The sequence below is a fragment of the Apodemus sylvaticus genome, chromosome 20 (genome assembly GCF_947179515.1).
Source record: "Apodemus sylvaticus chromosome 20, mApoSyl1.1, whole genome shotgun sequence".
Classification (NCBI taxonomy): domain Eukaryota; kingdom Metazoa; phylum Chordata; class Mammalia; order Rodentia; family Muridae; genus Apodemus; species Apodemus sylvaticus.
The window spans coordinates 42,418,893-42,444,374 of record NC_067491.1 but is presented as its reverse complement, the minus strand read 5'-3'; the positions used below and the strand labels follow the sequence as shown (position 1 = coordinate 42,444,374).

The 25,482-nt window shown below is 42.4% G+C and overlaps 1 protein-coding gene across 3 annotated transcripts in view; it reads right to left on the bottom strand.

Annotated features, from left to right (window-relative positions):
• Cfap54 (cilia and flagella associated protein 54) overlaps positions 1-25,482 on the bottom strand; it is a 301,539-nt gene that overhangs the window by 10,321 nt on the left and 265,736 nt on the right. For all 3 annotated transcript variants that reach the window (XM_052165291.1, XM_052165292.1, XM_052165294.1), the window contains one exon: positions 20,958-21,044. In XM_052165291.1, coding sequence (XP_052021251.1) covers positions 20,958-21,044 — 87 coding nt within the window. The remainder of the gene's footprint in view (positions 1-20,957; positions 21,045-25,482) is intronic.

Genomic DNA, 25,482 nt, shown 5'->3' with positions numbered 1-25,482 from the left:
CACAGTGTCCAAGTCAGCCATGCCACATGTGTGCCTGCACACACATACTCAAATATGTACACAGACATATGCAAACGTGTGCCAACACACATACACAGACATGTACACGCACACCCGTTGTTACCGCCAGTGAGCATTGGGGTTTGTTGGCACAGCACAGTCTGCCCCGTCCTGACTGAAGTTTCTCCTCTGGTAAGCTTGCCTTCCCTTGCTACATTTCCAGCACCACAGTAAGAGCTTAGCTTCACTTAAAGGTCAGAACTTTGAATCTCAGCAGTCATGTTAGCTAGCTACTGGGTACCCTCCCAAGGGTCTCAGTGGTGTCTGTCTGTAGGAGACACAGAAATAAAAACTTCACAGTTATAGCAATACTTGATCTTTGTTTTTTTTTCTCCCAAGGGAGCTTCCGGAGTTTAACTAGAAACTAGAAACCAGAGGTGTTCTTGCTTTCTCTCCCTCTGTCTCTGTCTTTTTTAAAGCAAAGACTTTGTGAAGAATCAAAGTTCACACTTTCTGTGGGGGACATTGTTTGCCAGGAATCAAAGCATGCTGGGTTCCGTTACTGAGCAGCTCCCGGTGCAGAGGCAAATGGGAGAGCGACCCTATGTGCACAGTGGAAGGAGAACAGCTCACACTGACTCTCTTCACACTGGTGCACACCATGACCAGCTGCACACCTTTCTCAGACAGCCACCGGCAAAAAAAAATTTGAGAGTCTGTGAACGCTTTCACACCCATTGTTTATGTCAGTATTTGAATCCCAGCGATCAGCTTTTGTGGAGGAAGGAGGGGATGTGGAGGAAGGAGGGGACATGAAAGGAGAATAAATAGGAAGGAGAGAAGTGGCAGGGGAGGGAGGGAGGGACGGAGGGAGGGAGGGACGGAGGGAGGGAGGCAGGGAGGGAGCAGGTGGTGTGTGGAACCATCTCCGGCACTGAGCATTTACTATCTACCTCATATCAGACACTGAACCCTGAGGGGTGGACAAGAGCTCTGTGGCCAAACACTGAAGGTGTACATTTGCAGGGTATTTTGTTTATTGAAAGGATAAGGTTTATGACTAGCTGTGGAATTATGGGAAATAGGAAGGAGTCCAGTCCCAAGAGGTTACACTGTGTGTCAGTCCTTTTACAGACCATCCTTGAAATGAAAATGTTACAGAGGCTTAAAGAAGAGCAGCGCTGCCAGCGGTGAGGAGAGGAAGAGGGGCTACCCAAGGGGGACCATGATGCTGGTGATGGCGGAAGTGTGTTTTGAGTGTGTCAGTGCCCCCATGCGAGCTATGATGCTGGACTTTCATTGTATTATGAAACACGTGAAGGTTGTACTGAGACTTTCTGCCTCTCATCTGTCCCCTCCCCTTTTTCTTTTAGTTGTTAGGACCTCTCAAGGGCTGTGCGAGTGTCTAACATGGAGTCACAGACCTGCCTTCTCTGTATGGCTTGTCATTGTGTATATGGAGTGTTTTACCTGAACATATGTCCCGTCTATGCACCTTGTATTTGCAGTGCCTATGGAGACCAGATGAGAGCGCCAGATCCCCGGAGCAGGGGTTACAGAGGGCTATGCATCACCATGTGGGTGCGAGGAATCGAACCCTGGATCCTCTGGAAGAGAAGCTAGTGCTCTTAATCACTGAGCCATCTCTCCAACCCTTCTGTTGTTTCTTAGAACGATATGACTCGGTGTGGATCTACAGTTAATTTAAAAAGCATCGTTGAAAATAACTAACAACTAAAATAATTAAGAACACCCCTGTTAATGGACCGTTTACTCTTTCATTAACTTTTTGAAAATCGGCAAACTGTCAGATTAGGCTGAAAGCCACTCGTAAAGGGAGAGGCTAACTGTCAAATAAGTCAGTTCACCACATCGACTTAAGGCTAGCAAAAATAAAGATGACCACAGAGTATTGAATGACGCAGGGCTGGCCTGGCACTGTATTAAATACTAGTCCTAGTGTGACTTCAGGTGACAGTAGCTTATTGCCACCAATACTCAAAGGAAAGAGTGAACCCTAGACAAACAGCAGTTTTTTTCATGGTCACACACATAGCAATCTAACTAGGAACCAAGGAATGCAAGTTGTTTCTTGCATTAAGGTACATTGCTTCTGCGCTAGTCAACCACAGCTCTTTAATGACTAACTTAATTACAGGGGCAGATCACAGCAGGAGTTAAGGGTTCTTCCCACTGTGCTGTGCCCCCAAAGTAGTTTAGAAGAGACCATGTGGGCACCAGCTGCCTGTAAGTAAGCAGAGTAACTTCTAAACCCTGGGCTGCCTTTTGGCCAAAGGAAACAAGGAAAATGGGTAAATTCACACCTGCTCTTTCTTGGCATATTTACCCTACATTTACAGACTATTTGTGAAAAGAATTTTTTTTTAAAGTTTTAGCAATTTATTCAGCTGCATGGGGGCAAAAAGTAAGCTAGTTACCTACAGTGAAAATACTGTTACGCTGTTCAATCTGTGACAAAGAAAAAAAACCTTACTATATAGCTCAGGCTAGCCTCAAACTCACTGAGCAGCACAGGCTAGCTTCAAACTCCTCATTCCTCTTCTATCTCTCAAACACAGGATTATAAGCATCCACCCTTGCACCCAGTTCAAGGGCTACTTTTAAAAATAATACTTTACTTTTTATTAATTCTTTTATTTGTGTGTGTGTGTGTGTGTGTGTGTGTGTACACCATGTATGTATACGTAACTGCAGGGCATCAGATCAGAAGTAGCTATGAAAAGGTTGACACTCCAGGAACCAACACTCTCTAACTGCGGAGCCATCTCCCCTGCTTCGTGGTCCAGGCACAATCATTTAGCAAACTTGAATGAGGGAAATGAAGCCCATCATTTAGCTCTGTATTTTCCAAAACAGAGAGGAGTGAGATTGGCTAATGATTCCCCTGTCTCTTACTTCCCTTGAAGTTGTACAAAGCAGCTAACTGTTCCCCTGAGACGGATCCGGAGTTGTTTGGGAGTGAAGCTCGGCTTGATTTGTGGAAAAGCACACACACTTCTGCAACTTTGATGGTAAGGTAAACACATAGTATCCGGTTCATGATGATCCCGTGGTTGAAACCACACCCCAGTGCCATAGCACCACAAACTGCACACAAAGTGGTCCTGTACCTTGAACACAGGAGGCACAGTCTCTCAGTTCCTCTATTCAAAAAAAAAAAAAAGTGTATTTCACCCTGACACTATTGCTGGCAAATCTCGCAGAGATGGGCATTTTGAAATGTTCTAAACAGCGTAGCCTTTTCTTAGCATTTGAAGAGCACATTAATAGCCTGGTCTTTTCTTAAGGCCTTTCTTTTTCCCTTACCCAAATTTGACAGTCAGACGCAAATGGAGGGACGATGGAATCAAAGTCAGTGCAGTGTTTTAAAAAGCAGCGTGGAATTGATGCCGTCTGGCATTGTCTCCGAAAGAATATAAGAATATTAAGTGGATGCCTTGTGATCTTACACACAAAGGGTCCTCTTCACTTGAGGACAGAATGATAATGTCTCAAAGAAGGGAGATGTGATTCTGGATGCCCATAAAATCTATTCAGACACTTCGGGGCTACTCCAACAGAAACCAAGTAAAAGAAAGAAGGAGAGAGAGAGAGAGAGAGAGAGAGAGAGAGAGAGAGAGAGAGAGAGAGAGAGAGAGAGAGAGAGAGAGAGAGAGAGAGAGAGAGAGAGAGAGAGAGAGAGAGAGAGAGAGAGAGAGAGAGAGAGAGAGAATCTGCAATTGTCAGCCCCGCAGAAATGAGTTAATAGAATTAGTGGATAACACTCAGTAATTACCTGCTGTGGACAGTACAGTGCTCTGTGCTAGAAATGGGGTGTCCTGTTTATAGTGCGTTTGCTGCTGTACTTCCAGGGTTTTGTTAGAGTGCCACAGGCAGAAAGCAAGGGGCGTCCTCTTTGCAGAGGAAGATGAAGTGCAGAAGCTGGGTGCATTGTTAGCTACAGAGCCCAGCCCACATGCTCTCCTTACAAATTGACGGGATATTCTTCCAGCCAAGGGAAGAGGGCTGTAGCTAAACTTGAAGCCCGGGATCTCTTCAGAGGAGTCATTGCAGACTGATCAAAATTAGAGCCTAAATGGCAAGAGAACTTTCGCTGGGACATCTTTGGAGGCCTGGTCTTGAACACCAGAGCCATCAGGCTGTGAGAGGGCCCAGCCAACCACAGAGAGGCCTGGGTGTTATGGCCCTCATAAAACATGGGCAGGCACAACTGGCTTCAGGATGACTGTAATGGTTCGTAGGATCCTCCACAGTCAGCTCATTTTGGGTGTGACAATTGTCAGTTGTGTGGCTTTGGGCAGGCCTTTGTGTTTTGCCTTGAAATAGGGTTTTGTTCTATAGCCTTGGCTGGCTTACAATTCACTGTGTAGCTCAGGCTAGCCAAGAACTTACTATGTAGCCAAAATTCATGATTCACGATTCATGAGACTTCAGATTCATGGCAATCCTTCTGCCTCAGCCTTCCAAATGCTGACCAGTACTTTGAAACAGTATCTTTCTTCATTCTCCCATGTCTTCATGCGAAATAGTCACTCATTTAACAAAAACAAAAAACAAAAACCTCAGTCACCATTTTTTCCTTCTGTAAGCATCTGCTCCAGACATCATTTCTAAACAGCCAGCCTTGTCCTGCCAAGGGCTCCCTGTTTTCCCTAGCGGGCCATCCCAGTGCCTTACATGCAGATGCATGAAACTTTTAAATGCAGCTGACTTTTACCCCTCAAAACTTAATTTTTCTTTGTAATCAGGAATTTGAAGATTTGGTTCATTTTTTTCTTTCCATCTCCACAGCAAGACTGCAAATCATGGCCTGACCCGCCGGGCCCACCGCAGAGCCGACACTTGTGTTTTTCCTGCTCTTTGCAATCAGAGGAAAGTGTTCCGTGAATGACCCTTGGTCGTGTTTGTGTTGTGCTGAGGCTACACTATTACTGTGAAATCATTTTTTGGAGCAATAAAAATGGTTAACAATGGACCACTAAATTTCACCGGTAGGAACCAGTAAGCCCTCAGAAAAATAGATGCCCAGAGAAGTTCTTCACCTCCAAAGCTGTGGCAGGAGCCATTTAGAGGAACGAGGGGAGGGTAATAGCGACCGACCGAGGTTGGCTGCCTCTCTAGCCAAACTGCAGGATTTCTTCAAGGCAGGAACTCAGGCTTTTGCTTCCGCGTTCTTGTGCCTGGCCCTGTGGCTGCCACAGAGGGAGGACTCTGCAGCAGATGCCTGCCTAGTGAAAGACTAATGTTGATGACCCCAGAGCTCAAGTTCATGGCAGGAGTAGAACTGCCCTCTCAGGGCTGTCTTTGGAAGATGGATTGCAAACTATTTGTTCCTTTAGTATTTGTTACTACCTGCTGGGGCCAGACACTGGACCAAGCGGTGAGGATAAAACCACAGCAGGAAGCAATCTTATTGTATCAGATCTACTCGGCACTGTAATACCAGACTAAACAGAGGTGTATGTCCTTCAGACATATTTTGCTTAAAACCTATCGAATGCCAAGAGATGTAAACCAAGAGATCTGCAGAGGAAGTGAAGAAAAAGCACGTGTCGGGTCTCCTAGCTGGCTGAGTGAGTAAAGGAGCTTGCCACCAAGCCAGATGACCTGAGTTCGATTCCACAGAATCCACACAGTGGAAGGACAGAACTGTCTCTCGAATGTCACCTTCTGTCATGCATACATGACCTGTGTCATGAACTCATGCTCCCCTGCACCACCACCCCCAAACACACACAAACACCATGATTAAGCAGGCTTCATCCCAGGGATGCAGGGATGGTTCAATATATGGAAATCCATCAATATAAACCACTACATAAACTAACTCAAGGAAAAAAATGCATGGTCATTTCATTAGATGCTGAAAAAGCATTTGAAAAAATTCAACATTCCTTCATGTTAAAAGTCTTGGAAAGATCAGGAATTCAAGACCCATACCTAAACATAGTAAAAGCAATATACAGCAAACCAGTAGCCAACATCAAACTAAATGGAGAGAAACTCAAATCCCACTAAAATCAGGGGTTAGACAAGGCTGCCCACCCTCTCCATATCTAGTCAAAATAGTACTTGAGGTTCTAGCTAGAGCAATTAGATAGCAAAAGGAGGAGCAATTAGATACAAATTGGAAAGGAAGAAGTCAAAATATCAGTATTTACAGGTGATATGATAGTATACTTAAATGACTCCAAAAGTTCCACCAGAGAACTCCTAAACCTGATAAACAACTTCAAAGTGGCTGGGTATTAAAATTAATTTAAACAAATTAGTAGCCTTCATTTATACAAATGATAAGCAGGTTGAAAAGAAAATCAGGGAAATGACATCCTTCACAATAGTCACAAATAATATAAAAATATCTGGGTGTGACTCTAACCAAATAAGTGAAAGATTTGTATGAAAAGAACTTCAAGTCTCTGAAGAAAGAAATCAAAGAAGATGGAAAGATCTCCCATGCTCGTGGACTGGCAGGATTAATATAGTAAAATAGGCCATCTTGCCAAAAGCAATCTACAGATTCAATCAATCCCCATCAAAATTCCAACTCAATTCTTCATAGAGTTAGAAAAAGCAATTCTCAAATTCATTTGGAATAACAAAAAAATCAGGATAGTGAAAATTATTCTCAACAATAAAAGAATATCTGGGGGAATCACCATCCCTGACCTCAAGCTGTACTACAGAGAAATAGAGATAAAAACTGAATGGTATTGGTACAGTGTCAGGCAGGTAGGTCAATGGAATAGAATTGAAAACCCAGAAATGAAACCACACACCTATGGTCACTTGATCTTTGACAAAGAAGCTAAAACCACCCAGCAGAAAAAAAAAAGACAGCATTTTCAACAAATAGTGCTGGTCCAACTGGTGGTTAGCATGCAGAAGAATGCAAATTGATCCATTCTAATCTCCTTGTACAAAGCTCAAGTTCAAGTGGATCAAGGACCTTCACATAAAACCATATACACTAAATCTAATAGACGAGAAAGTGGGGGAAAGTCTCCATCACATGGGCACAGGGGAACATTTCCTGAACAGAACACCAAATGCTTAGGCACTAAGATCAAGAATTGACAAATGGGACCTCATAAAATTGCAAAGCTTCTGTAAGGCAAAGGACACTGTCAATAGGATAAAATGTCAACCAACAAATTGGGAAAAGATCTTTACCAACCCTACATCTGATTAAGGGCTAATATCCAATATATACAAAGAACTAAAGAAGTTAGACTCTGGAGAACCAAATAAGCCTATCAAAAAAATGGGGAACTGAGCAAAACAGAGAATTCTCAACTGAGGAAACTCGAATGGCTGAGAAACACCTAAAGAAATGTTCAACTTCCTTAGTCATCAGGTAAATGCAAATCAAAACAGCCCTGAGATTCCACCTCACACCAGTCAGAATGTCTAGGATAAAAAAAAAAATCAGGTGACAACAGGTGCTGGCAAGGATAGGGAGAAAGAGCAATACTCCTCCATTGTCGGTGGGATTGCAAGTTGGTACAACCACTCTGGAAATCAGTCTGGTAGTTCCTTAGAAAATTGGACATAGTATTAGCAGAGGACCCAGCTATACCACTCCTGGGCATACCCCCAAAAGAAGCTCCAACTTATAATAAGGACACATGTTCCATTATGTTCACAGCAGCCATATTTATAATAGCCAGAAGCTGGAAAGAACCCAGATGTCGCTCAACAGAGGAATGGATACAGAAAACGTACATTTACACAGTGGAATACTACTCAGCTATTAAAAACAATTACTTCATGAAATTCGCAAGCAAATGGATGGAACTTGAAAATATCATCCTGAGTGAGGTAACTCAGTCACAAAAGAACACAGATGGTATACACTCACCAATAAGTGGGTATTAGTCCAAAAGTTCAGAATATGAAGCCCAAGAAGAAGGAGGACCAAAGGGTGGATGCTTCAGTGCTTCTTATAAGGGGGAACAATATACTCATAGGAGGAAATATGGAGACAAAGTGGGGAGCAGAGACTGAAGGAAAAGCCATCCAGGACTGCCCTACCTGGAGATCCATCCCATGAGCAGATGCCAAACCCAGACACTATTGCTGATGCCAAGAAGTGCTTGCTGACAGGAACCTGATATAGCTGTCTCCTGAGAGGCTCTGCCTGATGCTGACAAATACAGACATGGATGCCACAGCCAACCATGGGACTGAGCACAGGGACCCCAATGGAGGAGTTAGGGGAAGGACTTAGGGAGCTGAAGGGACCTTATCTGGCATCAATAGGAGGGAAGGCCCTTAGTCCTGTGAAGGCTTGATGTCCCAGTGTAGAGGAATGCTAAGGCAGTGAAGCAGAGGGGAAGACACCCTTATAGAAGGGGGGGGGGGGGGTGGGATAGAGGATTTGTAGAGGGGAAACCGGGAAAGGGGATAACATTTGAAATGTAAAAAAAAATAAAATATCCAATAAAAGAAAGAAAGACTACAGTCCTATTTAAGCTAACATAGGTTAAACATGTTATTTACCCATTTTACACAATAATCCAGGAAGATACTAGCGTGGCACAGCAATCATTTCAGCTGACATGTGAAGGCTCATAAGAGGCTATGAAGGATGATAAGGTACCCATCACCTCATGATGGAATCAATATATTAAAAAAAAAAAAAGAGCAAATGCTGAGATAAACTAAAGGACTCTGGCACAGTGGAGTAGCAGCCGTTAGTAATCAGCACACGGATCGAGTCAGTGCTCCGTCTAAGATGGAGCATAAACAGGAACCTTTCTGTTGTACTGTGGATTGAGTCTGGGACCTCAGGCGTGCTAGGTAAGCTTTCTGCCACTGAGCCTCGAAACAATTATTTTTAACAATAAGAAACGAGTGGCTATATGCGCAGAGAATTCAACCATGGTAAAAAAAAATATCCATCAATCGAAAACATGGTCATGTTGTATAAGTCAGGAGAGTTTCGGTGTTGTTAAGGATATATAGTTCAGATGGAAAATATTTTTAAGAAAGCACCTTTTCTCCCCTTGGGATGCAGGGCAGCACTTCTCCGGCTGTGGGATGACATCAGAGCTGCTGTCACCAACCTCACTGTTCTTCCCTCTCACACTCACCCAATAAATAGCACACCATCACCGGTGTAGTTTCTCCCATCAAGCCAAGACACCCAGGACCGTAGGGCGAAGGGATCCTAAGACCACGTGAGGTACTCAGTTTTCCTTTAAGCTGAGCCAACTTCTGCAGCCATTTTTTTTCATGCAGTGATGATGAATACTGGATCCTCTCTTGTCTTTTAAAAGATGGTGTTTCCTGTCTACCTGACTCACTTTGGGTACTTTAGTTATCTCACTGGGGAAATTCAAATCCATGGGTGAACTGGCCCAAGGGACCACCCACTCCTCCCATCAGACTTCCTCCCATCCCTCCCCATCTCCATCACTGCAAGGTCGTTGAGTCTTCTGCTCTCTGCTATCTCTCTGTCCCAATCCATCCCCTGCCCCTATAGATGATATCTCCTCCTCCTGTCTCCTTTCCCTTATGCTCATTCCTGTCTCAACTCCCTCTGCAGTCTCTGTACTTCCCTTTTAGCATTTTGCCTTCCTTCTCAGCCCTTTTTAGCCTATACTAACAACTACTTGGTACTCACCTGTACAGAGCCATATTGGGGCAGTCTTGCACTTGGTCAGAGTTTGACTTTGGTCAAGGTTAACTTCTCCCAGTTAGCCAGGATCCTGCTCCACCTAGGGTGGAGCGCTCGAAGTAAAGGTTAAGTTCATTGTTCCTCCAGGTATAAGAATTCCTGAATTAAACAGGTGACCCACCCAGCTGCCGGAGCAGTCAAGACGAAGACCTCCAAGAGAAGCTAGACAACTTCCACCGGAACTCAGCCTGGAGTCTGGGGGGAAGGGTTTGCCCAAATTGTTAAAAGGTCTGGCGCCATTAAAAGTTGACGGCTTTGATCAGTGAACATTGACTTGGCCGCACGTTCTTTTCGCCCCTCTTCCCTATGACCCCAAAATTCTCTCAACAGGTAACCCGGTTTACATGTGGCTGCGGGCGGCTACATAATTGGCGCCCAACGTAGGGCGACCTGGTACGAGAGAATTTCCTGAGGTAGCCCTATCCAGCGAAGCTTCGCAGAAAAGGTGGTAAGAAGTAGTATCCGCACGGTAAGCAACATAGAGGTCAAAACTAGTGCTAGTGAATTCGTGTCTATTGTTGTGAGTGCAGGAAGGGATACAGTTTTTCAAGCAAACTGTGCGGACCTGGCACAGGGACTGCTTGGGTTGAAAAGATAGGGAAATATGGGGAAAGAATTTGGTAGGCATTTGCCCAAAGCTCGTAAGAGCTGATTTCGGCGAAAAGAAAGGGGTTTTTAAAAATAGGCATATGTCCACAGCTTCTAAGAGCTGTTTAAAGAGGAAAATGGATACAATTGCTTAACAAGCACGCTTAACTTTCTGTGTATCTTTCCGTGTTTGTCCCGGTGCACCGACTGTCTATGTGTATGTTTATGTCCTCTCTGTGTCTTTGTGTGAATGACTGTTTCATGTTAAAAAGAAAAATTGGTAAGGATTTCATCTGCTGGCAACCTCTTGAGCCAGCCACAGTTTGTGTGGAGATTGATTCAAAGCCACGCCACGACAGCGTAGCTCACTCACCCAAGAGGCAAGCATGGCTGGGGAAAAAGCCGCTCTTAATAGCCCAGAAACCTCAAGATTTGGGAAGACTTTGGTTTGGCTTGTGAAATTCATGTAGTCGCTTTATACTTGTTTCTAATTGGTTTTAATGGTATAAGGCTTTACATTTCTTGACTTAAGAGTTATAAATTAATTGGGTATTATGTAATAGGTATAGTGTTATTAAGAAAAGGTTAGTTTAAAACTGGTGATTCAGTGTTAGAGCCATCTTAACTACACGTGGCCTAACGCCACTCATGCTTTGTTCTTGTTTATAATTGGATTTAAAGGTATATTTTCCATGTCTTGACTATAGAGTATTGGCTTAAGTCACTGGACATGATTTAAAAGGTATAATGTTATTAACAAAAGTTAGGTTAAAGCTGGTAGTTTAGGGTAGTCGCCATTTTTAAACAACACGTGACATGATGGTTAAAACTGGTAGTTTAGGGTAGTCGCCATTTTGAACAACACGTGGCATGACGCAATCCAGGAAATACAGGCCTTTGGGACGCTCCTAAATTGGCATGGTGTTTCATGTGAATCTTGGCCTGGAGATTAGACTTAATGAAGATTAAGATTTAAAATATTGTCTCTTTAATAAGTTACACTGTTATACACTTGAACATAAGAACTGGCAGACAAACCTTGTGCTGTAAATATGTGTTTGCCATTGATTTTAAAGAAAATAGATTGTTTAAAATTGAGATTTGCTTCCAAAATTACAATTGTGCTCTAATATTGCAAGAAAACATTGAGTTACAATAAAAATCAGTGTGTCATTGGCTACAGTTTTCAGTTTACAGGCTCATAATTCTTAACATTTTGTAATTAAGATAATTTTGAGAGTGATGCAGCTATGGGTTTTAGAGGCCCATTGCCTCTTTTCCACAAGTTTATAGGCTACAATAGTAGGAGCAAAATTTAACCCTCCAAGATTAAAAAAGAGATCTCTGTAGAAATGTATTTGATATCAAGTAGGTTCCTTTGACCATGGAATTACAGGTTTCTTTTGTTTAATCCTGAAAACGTCCTAGCAGGTTTGGGTCTGGTCTTAGTTAAAAGGCTCAGATCTAGTCCTTGCCAAGGACTAAAGGTGGATCCTAGGGCAGATAAATAAAAAAAAAAATGTGTTTTGTCTCTGTTTCAATACTAAAAGTTAAGATCTTAAAATTTTCAGTGTATAATGTTCATAGAATGTTTGTTACAGGCCCTTGCTCCTATAGACTTTTAGAATTTTTAGGTAAATGGCTTTCAAAGGTTGTTAGGATATATTAATTGGCTTTATCTTATATTTACCTCATTTTAAGCTTGCCACAAAAGGTCTTAAACCTCTGTTTTCAAGGTAGGAAACATTTGTTCCTTGCTTCAAGCAACAATCAAATTTATTATTAATGGTTGATCTATTACATGGCAAGCATTTTTAGGCAAAATTAATAATTGTTATCCAAAAGATAATTTGTACTATCAGATCACATGTTTATTCCTTTGTTTCTCCCTGCTTCAACACAGATACCTGAATTGGGTGCTATAGCAGCTATTTTTAAGATGTTAAAGGTCAAGCTTTTAATAATAGTAGATATATATATATAGCTCATGGTTTATAATTGCTTAAAATTGGTCCACTTTTAATACTGCTAATTCTTAATTTCTACAGTTTATACAAATGTGATTCAAATTTCTAAGAACAAAGGATATGTTCTCTAAATGACTGTCCTTTAGGTATTTGAAATAATTTTATATTTTGTGCACATCAAATTGTAAAGATTTGTTCTTGATGTCCTCAGTTTCTACCTCTACCACGTAATGGTGTTAATCCTAGAGGACTTAGTTATTACAGATAAATGATATTCATATTTCTAATTTAGAAGATAAAAAAAAATATGTGCATGTGACTAATGATTCATTTTTAGGCTGTCTAGTTACAACTGCTCTAACAGAAAAAACAACTAAAAATGCTATGTTTATTTTATATAATTACATAGTTATTGCCTATGTTATGGTTTATACTTTGTGTTCCAACTTAAATTAATAAAACAATATCTTCTTGGAAGAAAGAAGAGAGGGGAAATTGTGTCCCTGTGCATATAATTTAAATTATGCTTGCATGTTTTTAAGAAAATTTTAAAATTTGGATGCCAAGAAACTCCTTGCTAAATGTATATGACATCTTGTAATTAGACATATTGATGTCTAGGTGAAATGAAGGAATTCACTTATTAACATATGCCATGATCCTGATTTAATATTGGGGGAGAAGGCATGTCCTCTGTTTTTTCCACAGAATGCTGCAGAAGATATGCTGACTGTGCTTGCTGAATGCCCAGACCATGGTAACATAAGAGCTATATTGGGTATATGTTCTTGACTTACCTCAATTGTTAAATGTCCCAGGTTAGATAAATTGCCTAGCTTCAAGCTTTTAGACTTTGTGGGACAGAACATGGAGACTGTTAAGCTAGCTTAGGAAAAATTAATCTAAAGAAGAGTTAAAATGACTCTTCTCCTTATTGTGTTCAGCTGACTCAACCATAGACTGGTCTAGAAATAATTCCAATATTGAAGATTCCAATTTTGAAGATGGCCAACAATCTTCAGCCAGCTGTGTTAATTTAACATATAGTCTCCACTTTTCCTGAGAAGTAACAGCTTATTTCTTGATACACAAGGCTACCTCTCCCACCTCAGAGGCCAAGCTTTGGGTCCTTAAAGTTGTTAATTTACAACTGAATTGGATACTTCTGGGACAAGTTAATCCTATTCCACCTTTAACTCTTGACCTTGTCTGTTAAGCAGACTGGCTGTCTCCACCCAGGCTCACCTGGATGGAGAGATTACATGTCTGTTAAAGACACTTGCAGACCCCCCTGGCTTCAAAACTTACACAAGTGGATCTCCAAAGAGGGAGCCACATAGAACTCAGATCTATGTGTGTTTGTTTATGAACAAACATGGGTACCAGCGAGACGTGCGAGGCAAAGCACTGCATGGGGAGGTGAATTTCTGCTTCTGAGTCCCCAGGAAGTACACCTAATTGCATAGGGGTTAACGTCGAGAGGCTGTCCTTAAAATAATAAGGGAGCCCATTACCCCTCCTCTGAAAAAGACGTTATACAATATTTAAGAGGAATTACGGTCAATGCTTCCCCTCCTGGTTAAGGCCCGCCTTCTTATGAAGGATATTTATCCACTTGTTTTCTACCTCCTCGTGTTCTAATTAATAAAAAAAGGGAGGACATGTACAGAGCCATATTGGGGCAGTCTTGCACTTGGTCAGAGTTTGACTTTGGTCAAGGTTAACTTCTCCCAGTTGGCCAGGATCCTGCTCCACCTAGGGTGGAGCGCTCGAAGTAAAGGTTAAGTTCATTGTTCCTCCAGGTATAAGAATTCCTGAATTAAACAGGTGACCCACCCAGCTGCCGGAGCAGTCAAGACGAAGACCTCCAAGAGAAGCTAGACAACTTCCACCGGAACTCAGCCTGGAATCTGGGGGGAAGGGTTTGCCCAAACTGTTAAAAGGTCTGGCGCCATTAAAAGTTGACGGCTTTGATCAGTGAACATTGACTTGGCCGCACGTTCTTTTCGCCCCTCTTCCCTATGACCCCAAAATTCTCTCAACAGGTAACCCGGTTTACATGTGGCTGCGGGCGGCTACACTCACCCCATTCCTTGGCTGCCCATAGCATCCTTTCCCACTGTTCACAAACATTCCATGGCTTAAGTTGCTGGCCTTGGAGTAAAGCAAATTTGTACCTGACTCCTACTGCTATCTTGAGCCTGTTGCTTAATTTTCCTGTGTCTGAATTTCCTCACCAATAGAATGGGAGGGCCTGGAGAGGTAGCAGGAACACTTGCTGCTCTTGAAGAAGACTCAAGTTTCGTCCCAGCAGCCCATACACTGGCTCCCAAACTGCCTGTGACTCAGGCTCCATGGGCTCCGATGTCCTTGTCTGTCTTCCAAGGAACAACAGCATGTCCAACACACACACACACACACACACAAATAAATACAATAACTTTAAAAATAAAATGGTCATCGACTTTCTAAGATTCTTCTACTATTAAATGATCCAGTTAGCCTTGCCACTGTTCTATTGATGTGCAGAGACTCCACAGCCATGGCAACTTTGAATAAGGAAGCATTTAATTGGGGCTCGCTTTCAGAGGCTTAGCCCATTATCGTCAAGGCAGCAATAGGTGCCTTGCAGACAGGCAGATGTGGTGCTAGAGAAAGATCTGAGAGCTTTATATCTGGATCAGTAGGCCGCAGGAAAAGAGGGAAGAGACACTGGGCCTCACATGAGCATTTGAAACCCCAAAGCCTACACCCAGCAATACCCATCCTCCAACAAGGACACACCCACTCCAACAAGACCACACCTCCTAATCCGGGTCAAGTAGTGCCTGTCCCTAAAGACCAAGCATTCAAATATAGAAGCCCATGGCGGCTATCCTTACTCAAACTACACGCCAACATATTCAAAAGCCTTAGTAATGTTCTCAACAAATATAAGGTAGTGTTATTACTAGTGGTTTATTAGCATTCCATGAATATCATATATATATTCATATGTATATATATATATATATAAAATCATCTGGAACTTATGCTAAGACTAGCTGAAGATTCTTAACTGAAAGAAAGTTTTTACCTTGAACAGTCGATAAAAACTCTTTAGAACCTCTGTATGTAATAAGTCTCATCTTTTCCAACCAAAATCTATGCCTAGGAATGGCATCCAGCTAGTGATTCTGTATGATTCTAGCCCACACAAATATGTGCTCACAAACTGATTTGTTCAATTCATGTGCACTCACGCCCATATATGTATAATTTGGAGCCGTTTCTTCGTGTCATGGGGACAAATAGGAACACATTAATTTAGCTGACTGGAGGTGCTCCCATCTATACTGCCTTGCTGCTACAGACGTTATCTACACGGATGTCCTGCATACAGCTGACAGTCAATTATTAATGATGGACAGGAAGCTGTATAAAAGGGCCTCATCCTTCCATGGGCGGTTAGTCATAGCAAGACAGAGGAAATAATTTTAGAATCATATTTGAATCCTACCTGATGGCTTGGAAACTAATAATTCAAGGCTATGCAGGCAATTAAAGAGATACTTTTTGTTGTTGTATGACATGAAATCAAATCTAGTTGTCATCGGTATTCTACGGTTGTCACCAAGAAGGTGTGCGTGGTCTTTATCCCCTTGCTCTTCTAAGTTTATTTGTGACAGCCTTTGCACAGCAGTATTTATTTTAATTAGGTAGAGGTGAGACAAGCCAAGGTAATTTGTAGTAGGTGTGTTCATTAAAGACTAAAATTCTTGCATAACAAGATCTCATATCCGTGACAAAAATGTCTCAAAGAGCCAGGCGTCGTGGTGGAAACCTTTAATCCCAGCACCAAGGAGGCAGGGTCAGTGAGGCCATCCTGGTCTACAAAGGCTAGTCAAGGCTATACAGTGAGATGGTGTCTCAAAAAAAAAAAATATCTGTTAACACCTATCACTTAGCTTATCCAAGATCTTACTCATTGGGATATGCTCGTCCTATTCCAGCACTATTAGTTAAGTCTGCCTCAGTGGAGATCAAGTGTGGGATTCAAGACATGATCTCTCAGATGTGTAGATGCCTCCTATGCCATTTCGATCCCATGGTACCATTCTGCACACTGGCCTAATTGCTACAGGTTCAATAGTGACTTATATTAATGGGCAGAGAACACGGTTTCTCTCTTCCTCTAGCTTTGAGACAGAAAGACCAAATTTAGATGCTAAAACTTTCATTGAAATTAGTTAACTAGGAGCTGAAGCGTCCACACACAGTGAGGACAAGGATGACATCACTCATGCTTACATACCTCAATTCTATGATAACCGTCATGTGTAGATACCCCAATTCTATGATAACCGTCATGTGTAGATACCCCAGTTCTAAGCACTTGCTTGTATCAGGCCCTTCTATACATATTTGATAATTACTGTTTTAATGTTCACAATGACAGGGAAAAGTTGGCCTCATTATTTCATTTTGTATGTATAGCCTTGGGTCACACCATTGTTAACACGTGAGACTAGGATCTGCCAGAAACAGAACCCACAGACACTGTCCATGATTCATGTCATGAAACACCTTTCTGTGATCCATTACTGAATACTCGGGGTAGTTAATTTTTATCATTACTTCTCATCATCAGCTTCATTAGAGGCCTAGGAGATAAGCCAAGCACACTTCTGGGTGACCCCTGAAGGGGTTTCTAGAGATGCCTGGCACATGGGACAGCAAGGAGAAAGACCAAAAGACCAAGTCTCACTGCAGAGAGTGCCACTCCATCGGCTGAGTGTCTGCGTGAAGAAAGGTTGGAAGGAGGATGCCAGGCAGCCTGGGCATGAGCCACTTTGCCTGCATGGCTGTATTCAGAGCAGATGCCGGTGCCTCTGGACATGTGGCTCCAGCTTCTGCAGCCCTTCAGTTTGTATGCACTCTGCAGACTGCAGGGAGTACTCAGACCTGCAACCTCAGGCTGGGCTGTATCATTAGTTACCTTGTTCTGAGGTTTCCAGCATCTTCATCTGAGATGCTGCTGGGGTTGCTGGACCTCAAGCATACAGCCAGCCACTGTGGGACCATTAAGCTTCCAGTCATGTAAGTCAATGTAATGAACCCCACCTTACTCACATGTACATATATGCATGCATGGGAATACACATGTGCATGCCTACACACCACACATACACAAATACACGCATACATATATACATGCACACATGAACATGCCATATACGTGCACATATACACACAAGCACACATATACACACACATGACATCTCTTCATTCTTTTCTTCTAGTGAGCCCGACATGCAAATATAATCTACCCAAATTAAATTTAAGCTTGGTTTTTATGCTGTCTACCTCAGTAGAGCTATATATTTACTTAATACAAAATAAGTTCTTCATTTTAAAATGAACAAGGGACACATTGTTAGCTGTTTTGTTTTGGTTTTGGTTTTTTTTTTTTAAAGGAAAATACAAACTGTATTCAGGAGTTCAAATCTAAAGGGAATTAAAATTTAATCTAACAAGTCGCTTTGAGAATATAAACACGGAAGCTGCAGCCTTGCTGCGCCTAAAGCTAAGGGTCTGATGAGAGGCACAGGGCAGTGTGCCTGTGGTTCTTCAGACATCACCAGCCTCTTCAGGCCTGACCAACCCGAAGAAACCAGGACCTTATGACCCTACCAGAGAAACCAGCAAATGTCTCCTGGAAAGGTCCAGAAAAGGAAGAGTTTAGACCTTGGAAGACACCCAGCTCTGGTGGCCTAGCAGGACATCCATGGAGACTACAAGGAAACAAATGAGCATAACTTTTCAAAAAAATCATTATTTTAAATTATCAGCGTAGATTTATTCACAGGTTACGGTTGGACACCCTGTATCCTAATGTATGGATGCTTTTATTTTTTATTTATTCTTTTTTAGTTTTTAGCAATTGAAAAAATTATCTTTCTGCTGCCACTGCTGGTGGTGATAACGTCGATGAATACTATAGTGGCTATCCCTGGTTGTCAACTTGACTACATCTGGAATGAACTATAATCCAGAATTGGAAGGCTCATCTGTGATCCTAATCTGGAGGCTGGGAGATACAAGTTTCTGACCTGGATCTCAGCGTGGAGATCTTGAGGTACAGTGGCTATGAATCACAGACGATTAAGGCAGGGAGATCTCTGAGTCCAAGGTCATCTGGGACAAAGCAAGTCCCATATCCAGGTGTTGTGGTAAACACCTTTAATCTGGGCCACACCTTCTGCTGGAGACCTACATGAGGACATTGGAAGAAGGAAGATTCACTCTCAGCCTGCTTGCCTTGTGGGACTGAGCCACCCACTGCTAGATCCTTGGACTTCCATTCACAGCTGCTGCTGACCATTGTTGGGAGTTGGACTACAGATTGTAAGTCATCAACAAATTCCCTAACTACATAGAGACTACCCATACGTTCTGTGACTCTAGAGAACCCTGACTAATACAAATACTGTCTATTCCCCTACTAAAAGGAAGCTCTGAGAGGGGAGGGCCATGTTGCTGGCACAGTTCACACTCCAGTGCTAATACAAGCCTTCCTTACAGGCAGGCAGTTCACCTTCTATAGCTGAGGACCAAGTACACAAGTGGCCACTGCTTCACCAATGAAACGAGAAGTTGCCAACAGACATCTGAAATACCTTTGGCCTTATTAAGAATACCTATCAAGGGGTGGGGATGGGGGTAGAAAAAAAAATACTTATCAAATAATGCCATACGATTTTTGTATGTCACTTGTGAGACAACCATTTGGAGCAGTATGAGGTGAAGGAGTGCCTGCTAAGGTTGATGGGCGTTTTGGCAAGCTGATTGCTCAGAAGAGGAAGTGGTGTCATTTCCACAGGACCATTGCCATCACCATTGACGTGGACATGAACACACCAACTCAAAGGTAGGCAATGGACTGAATAGCTATTTTCCAGGGGAAGATATGCAGCTGGCTAATGAATACACAAGAAAATGTTTGACACTGTTTACCATTGAAGAAATACACATTGAATAGCCAAATGCCACTTCACACCCCCAAGCATAGGCATGAGAAGGGATAAAGGGAAAGCAACAAGAGTTGGTGAGATTGTCAAGAAGTCAGAACCCTAAGAATTGTCTGCAGGTGCTTAAAGTTGTACAGGTGCTGGGAAAAAGAGAATGGGAGATCCTTCAGTAGTTAAACACAGAATTACCACGCGATTCAGTAATTCCACTCCTAAGGATATACACCCACTCACTGGAGCCAGGAGGTGAACACACACACCATGTAATACAATAATCAGGAGGTGAACACAATCAAACACCTATTATCAGATAAATGGATAAACATACTTGGTATATAGACCCAATGCAGATACAAAAGCAAAAAACAATGAAATACTATGTGCGCTAGACTGCGAATAACTTTAGAATGTCATGATACATTAAGTAAAGCACACATAAGGGGGCAAGTATGACACAGTTCCATTTATATGATGCACCTGGAATAGATAGGCAAACTGGGAAGCTGAAAGTAGAACAGAGGTTACCTGGAGTAGTGGAGGTTGGTGGGGCGGGATGGGGAGCTAATTGTTCAGAGCAGAGTTGTTGCCTGGGCTGATGAAGCAGTTTGAGAGGTGGGTGAAGGTAATGTGTGCATGATGTGAACTTAACAGCTGCCCCACCCATCAAATGGCTAAAATTATATAGTATGTTTATTTTATAGATACACAACATATGCATACATACATACATCTCAAGACTCATCATAAGATTTAGCTATGTAAAGAGTGCTTGTCGAGCAAATGAATGAGGCTATTTTAAGGCAATGAACATGACAAAGTAGACTTTTCACATTCAAAAAATATTCCCCCATGGCATTATTGGTTAATGAAACAGCAAGTTTCATGATGTATGTAAAGTTGATTCCATTTATGTAAAAATTCTATTATGTATACATGGAGAAAATTCTAGATGTCCTCCAAATGCTAACAGAGCATTTTTCACAGATTGGTGGCTATGAAGTAATTCCTTTTTTTGTTGTTGTTGTTGTTGTTTGTTTGTTTTGTTTTTTCGAGACAGGGTTTCTCTGTGTAGCTCTGGCTGTCCTAGAACTCTCTCTGTAGACCAGGCTGGCCTCAAACTCAGAAATCCGCCTGCCTCTGCCTCCCAAGTGCTGGGATTACAGGCGTGCACCACCACCACCTAGCGAAGTGATTCTTTTTTAATTCTCTATAATTTTCCTCACCAGGAAATTTTCTAGCAAAAAAAAACAAAAAACAAAAAACAAAAAACAAAAAACAAAACAACAACAACAAAAAAAACCCAAAACAAACAAAAAACCAAAAAAAAAAACAGAAAACAAAAAACAAACAAACAAAAAAATTTTTTGGCTTTTTTTTTTTTTGGCTTTTGGTTTTTTTCAAGACAGGGTTTCTCTGTATAGCTGTGGCTGTCTTAGAACTCACTCTGTAGACCCAGGCTGGCCTCGAACTCAAAATCCGCCTGCCTCTGCCTCACAGGCATGCGCCACCACCGCCCGGCCAAACAAAAACTTTTAACAAAGTAATATGCTATTATAAATTTACATGTAGGAATTTTGCACGTGAATTCAGGAGTGTATTCTGCTGTACTTGCAGTTGGATACATGCTGTGTTTCTATTTCCATAGCCAAAGGGATGTGATACAGATAGTCTCAGAGGGGAGGTGCATACCTCAGTCAGTGGAGAGGGCTCTTTGTCTTTGTCTTTGTCGCTGGAAAACAGAGCTGCTATTTCAGAGCAACATTCTAGGATCATGTTCTAGAAATAAGAAGAAAGCACCAGGGTGATTCTGATGTTATCTGAAGAGTATTCCATATTAATTAACTCTTTGTCTTATGTCACGTGACCCTTATTCTCAGGCTGTGAAAGAGAGTTGGAGGACTTTTTCTCCAGTCATCTACGTTATTTGAAAGGATATAAGGTAGCCACAAAACATGAGAGCTGAGCTTAATCACAAATGTCTGCTGCTATAGTAGCGTTTTTCTATTGATATTGACGGCCAAGATGCATATTCTGCAGAGGGACGACAGAGTCAATAATTTATATCAAAATAAGGTTTCTATTAAGAAGAAATCTTTGGGATGAAGAGATTCAGATCCCAGAGGCTTGGAGTGGTGAGTTTAGGTAGAAAAGAATGGATGGCTGTTGGGAACCAAAGGGAAAGGTTGATGGGGGAAGAAACTGGAAAGAGCCATTAGCCTGTGGACATTGTGTGCTGAGGGCCTTGCATGGCCTGACTGGAGGGATACAGTTGTCTTCATGTGTGGACATCTGACCTCAGATGACCTCCCTACAGGCAGAGCTGATGCAGCCAGACTCCCTGCCATTGCAACATCATAGAGAAAATGTGACAGGACTAGGACTGGTGTTGGCCATGTAAGCTGCGAGGTAAGATATGGAGCTGGAGAAGGCAGCTACTGCATTAGTGATGCGAGCAGAGGAAGAGGAAGATGCAGGGGTCAGCGAGTGTCTGTGTCCCCTGCAGGTCTGAGTGAAGCTTTGGCTCTTGACTCCAGTGCCAGGCTCCATGAGGCTCGCTGTGCTCTACCTGGTCCTCGTGAGACTAGCGAGCCTGGGGAGATGGCTCGGTGGTTAAGAGCACTGGTTGATCTTCCAGAGCTGGGTTCAATTCCTACAACCAACATGGATGCTCACAGCTGCCTTTAACTCCAGTGCTAGGGGAATCCAACATCCTCAAACAGACATAAGCGCTGTGCAAAACACCAGTGCACTAAAAACAAATTTTAAAAAGACCCGAATAAAGGAAGCAAGGAGGGAAGGAAGGAAGAATGGAAGGAAGGAAGGAAGGAAAGAAGGAAAGAAGAAAAGAAAAAAGGAAGGAGGGCTATGTAGGTAGCTCAGTGGTTTGTGAAGCGCTTGTTCTTCTAGAGGAGCTGGGTTCCCTTCCCAGCACCCACATGGTGGCTCAGAACCATGTGAGGCTCCAGTTCCAGTGGATTTGGCACGGTTTTCTGATCTCTACAATCTTAGGCTTGCCTTTGGTGTACAGACATGCATGCAGGCAAAACAGTTAGCCCCATGGGAAGAACAATGACTTCGGCCACCCAGACGCCCTAAGACTCCCAGGGACTGAACCATCAACCAAGGGGTACACATGATTCCAGCCAAAAATGTGGCAGAGGAAGGCCTTGTTGGGCATCAGTGGGAGGAGTGGTCCTTGGTCAGGTAAAGGCTCAATAGAGGCCCCAACAAAGGGAAACTGAGGAAGGGGAGGTGGGAGTGTGTCAGGTGGAGGGGCATATATGTGGAGGCAGGGGGTGGGAGGAGAGGTTTGGGGTCTTTGCGGAGGGGGGAAGTCGGGAAAGGTTTTACCATTGGCAATGTAAATGAAGACGATATTCAATTAAAAAGTAATTAAACCTTAAAAAAAACAATTATCAGAACTAAGCTATACCTACCTCAAAATGTTGTTCCGTGGGCATGGTGCTTCTAGATTTGGGACTTTTAATATTGTACTAATTTCCATCTATTTATACTGTTAAGGCCTTCCATAAATATTTGCTCAAGTAACCTTATGTATTTTGGCAAACATATAGTGAGCTTCTTACATCAGCCTATTCTTATTCCAAATAATCTTTTTACATCTTAAAATCAGCATGGCTTGGAGATACTTTCCTATATTGTTGTTGTTGCTGTTGTTCCTTTGTTCCTTTGTTTTGTTGAGAAAGAAGCTCATGTAGCCCAGGCCAGTCTTAACTCCCTATGTAGCAGAGGAGGATGACCTTGAACTTCTGATCCTCTTACCCTTGCTTCCCAAGTGCTGGGAGTAGAGGCACTGACCACTGAGTCCTCTTTTAGGTTGTGCTGATGTACTGGCTGGTTTTCTGTGTCAACTTGACACAAACTGGAGTTATCACAGAGAAAGGAACCTCCCTTGAGGAAATGCCTCCATGAGATCCAGCTATAAGGCATTTTCTCAAATGGGTGGGAGGGCCCATTGTGGGTGGTGCCATCCCTGGGCTTGTAGTCCTGGGTTCTATATGAAAGCAAGCTGAGGGAGCCAGGGGAATCAAGCCAGTAAGCAGCACCCCTCCATGGCCTCTGCATCAGCTCCTGCCCCCAAGTGTGTGAGTTCCTGTCCTGATTTCCTTTGGTAATGGATAGCAATGTGGAAGTGTAAGGTGAATAGACCCTTTCTTTCCTCCCCAACTTGCTTCTTGGTCCTGATGTTTTGTGCAGGAATAGAAACCCTGACTAAGGCAGCTGGAGAATGAATCCAGGGCTTCATTTATGTCAGGTAGCGCTCCACTGACTGAGCTACAAGTTTAGTCCTTTTCTATGTTGTAGTATGCCAATTCTGCTTGCTGTAAATGGTGAAGCAATAGAAATCAGACATTCTGAGCCCTTGGTCCTGTTAGAATGTTTCAGAAGTGATCTGAACACCAGCCGTGTGGCCTCTCTTAATATACCTTAAATTAACATCTGTGCTCAAAACTCCCTGGCTTATTCTCGACTTTGAAAGGGGGAAACAATTAAATAGAAGAGGAAAAAAGAAAAAGGAAGGGCCTGAGAAGAAGCAAAGGAATAAACAAAATGAACACCATGCATAGCGACCAAGGGCACATGTTTACATCCTTATAGGCAGTTCCAACCAATAATACGTAATATGTAACCGAAGTATCACATTATAGAAGTCAGGAGCTCCTGTTCAATTCCAGACCAGAATCGATTTCTTCAAGTGTCCTAGTCAGCTTCTAATTAGCTCCAAGTGAGAATTGCCATGACAACAACTTTAGTTAATGAGATTTGATATAGACCAGAATGTAGTTTGTTTTTAAAGTGCTGCTTAGTATCGTGTAAGAAAGAAAAATATGTATTACCTCCATCTCTTATTAATAGGAATACTGTGAACAAATTCACTTGCCAATTCAACTCCAAGTAAACATAATTCCTTCTACTTGGTGATGTCCCTTCATATACAGAGCCAATGGGAACTGGAACATGCCTAAAACATGCTTTAAAGCCAAGGATATGCTAAGAAAACAAATGCAAAAGAACAGAGGATGTAAAAATTGGAGAGGATCTGTTCAGCTGTGGTTGACCCCAGTGCTCCAAATCAGAACATGAGAGCAAGTCGCCGGCCTTCACTAGGGAAACGCACGGCCTCTGGATCCTTCCCTCCTCCCCCACAACCCTATTTATTCTTGATTTGTTTATGTTCACAGTCAACCTCCTGTCTCAGACATTTGTCTTTTTACGATGAATTTTTCCAGGGTCAACTCTGGAAAGCCTGGTTCTATCCAAACAGCTTATCTTTGAAGGATTATTTATTTTAGAGATGATAATTAATCCTAGAAAAGCATTAGCCATCTGACCTAGGTAGTAAAGCAGAGGGCCAGAACACAGCCTAGAGTCCTTATTCATATTGTAGACATTTTCCCACCTTAGACAATCAGAGCTAAGAGGACAGACAGATTCGTAAGAAAACTACTTTCCATACCAGGAATAATTTAAGCTAAGAATATTCTAGACCATGTCTCGAAGACAGCACTCCGATAAGCTTGTGACTGGAGAACTGCCATTGTAAGTGCGCCACTACAAAAAATGATCTTGTGCGCCAAGAGGGCTGAGTCCTTCTTGAAAGCAGACGTGAGAGGACAATGTGCTCTTCGTGAAAGAAATGTATAATCTGTATATCTCTTCAAAATCTCCCGAGTTTGAGATACCGGGAGCTTTCTGACCTATGGGAAGATTTATTGTCACACAGAGTTTATCGGTAAGCATCGTAATTCACATGGTCACGTCTAAGGCCATTGAACCTTTTCAATGACTAGATTCTAAGAGGTCTGCTCCTTATAAATCCTAGCAGAGAGAGCGGAGGGCTTAAATGCTGGAGAGTGGCATCTTACAAAGGCTATCTGGGCTCGCCTTATAGAGTCTCACACAGATGGGCTCTTAACTTACATAATGAGAGAAAACACATTTAGTCATTTTCCTAGTAAACCGAGACTGAAAATACCAACAAGTATACTCTGAAAATCAGACACAATGAGGCAAAGAGGAAAACGAAGCTCCACGTAAATATTATTCTTTAAGAATTGAAGAGGTTTTATTATTGGTAACTGGTTACATAGTCACCTGGCCAAACGACTTAAGAGAACAAAAGCCCAGGTGAAACTAAAGAAGAGATCCTGAAAGCTTTTCAGAGAAGAAAGGTAAGGAAGTAGCTCCTAGT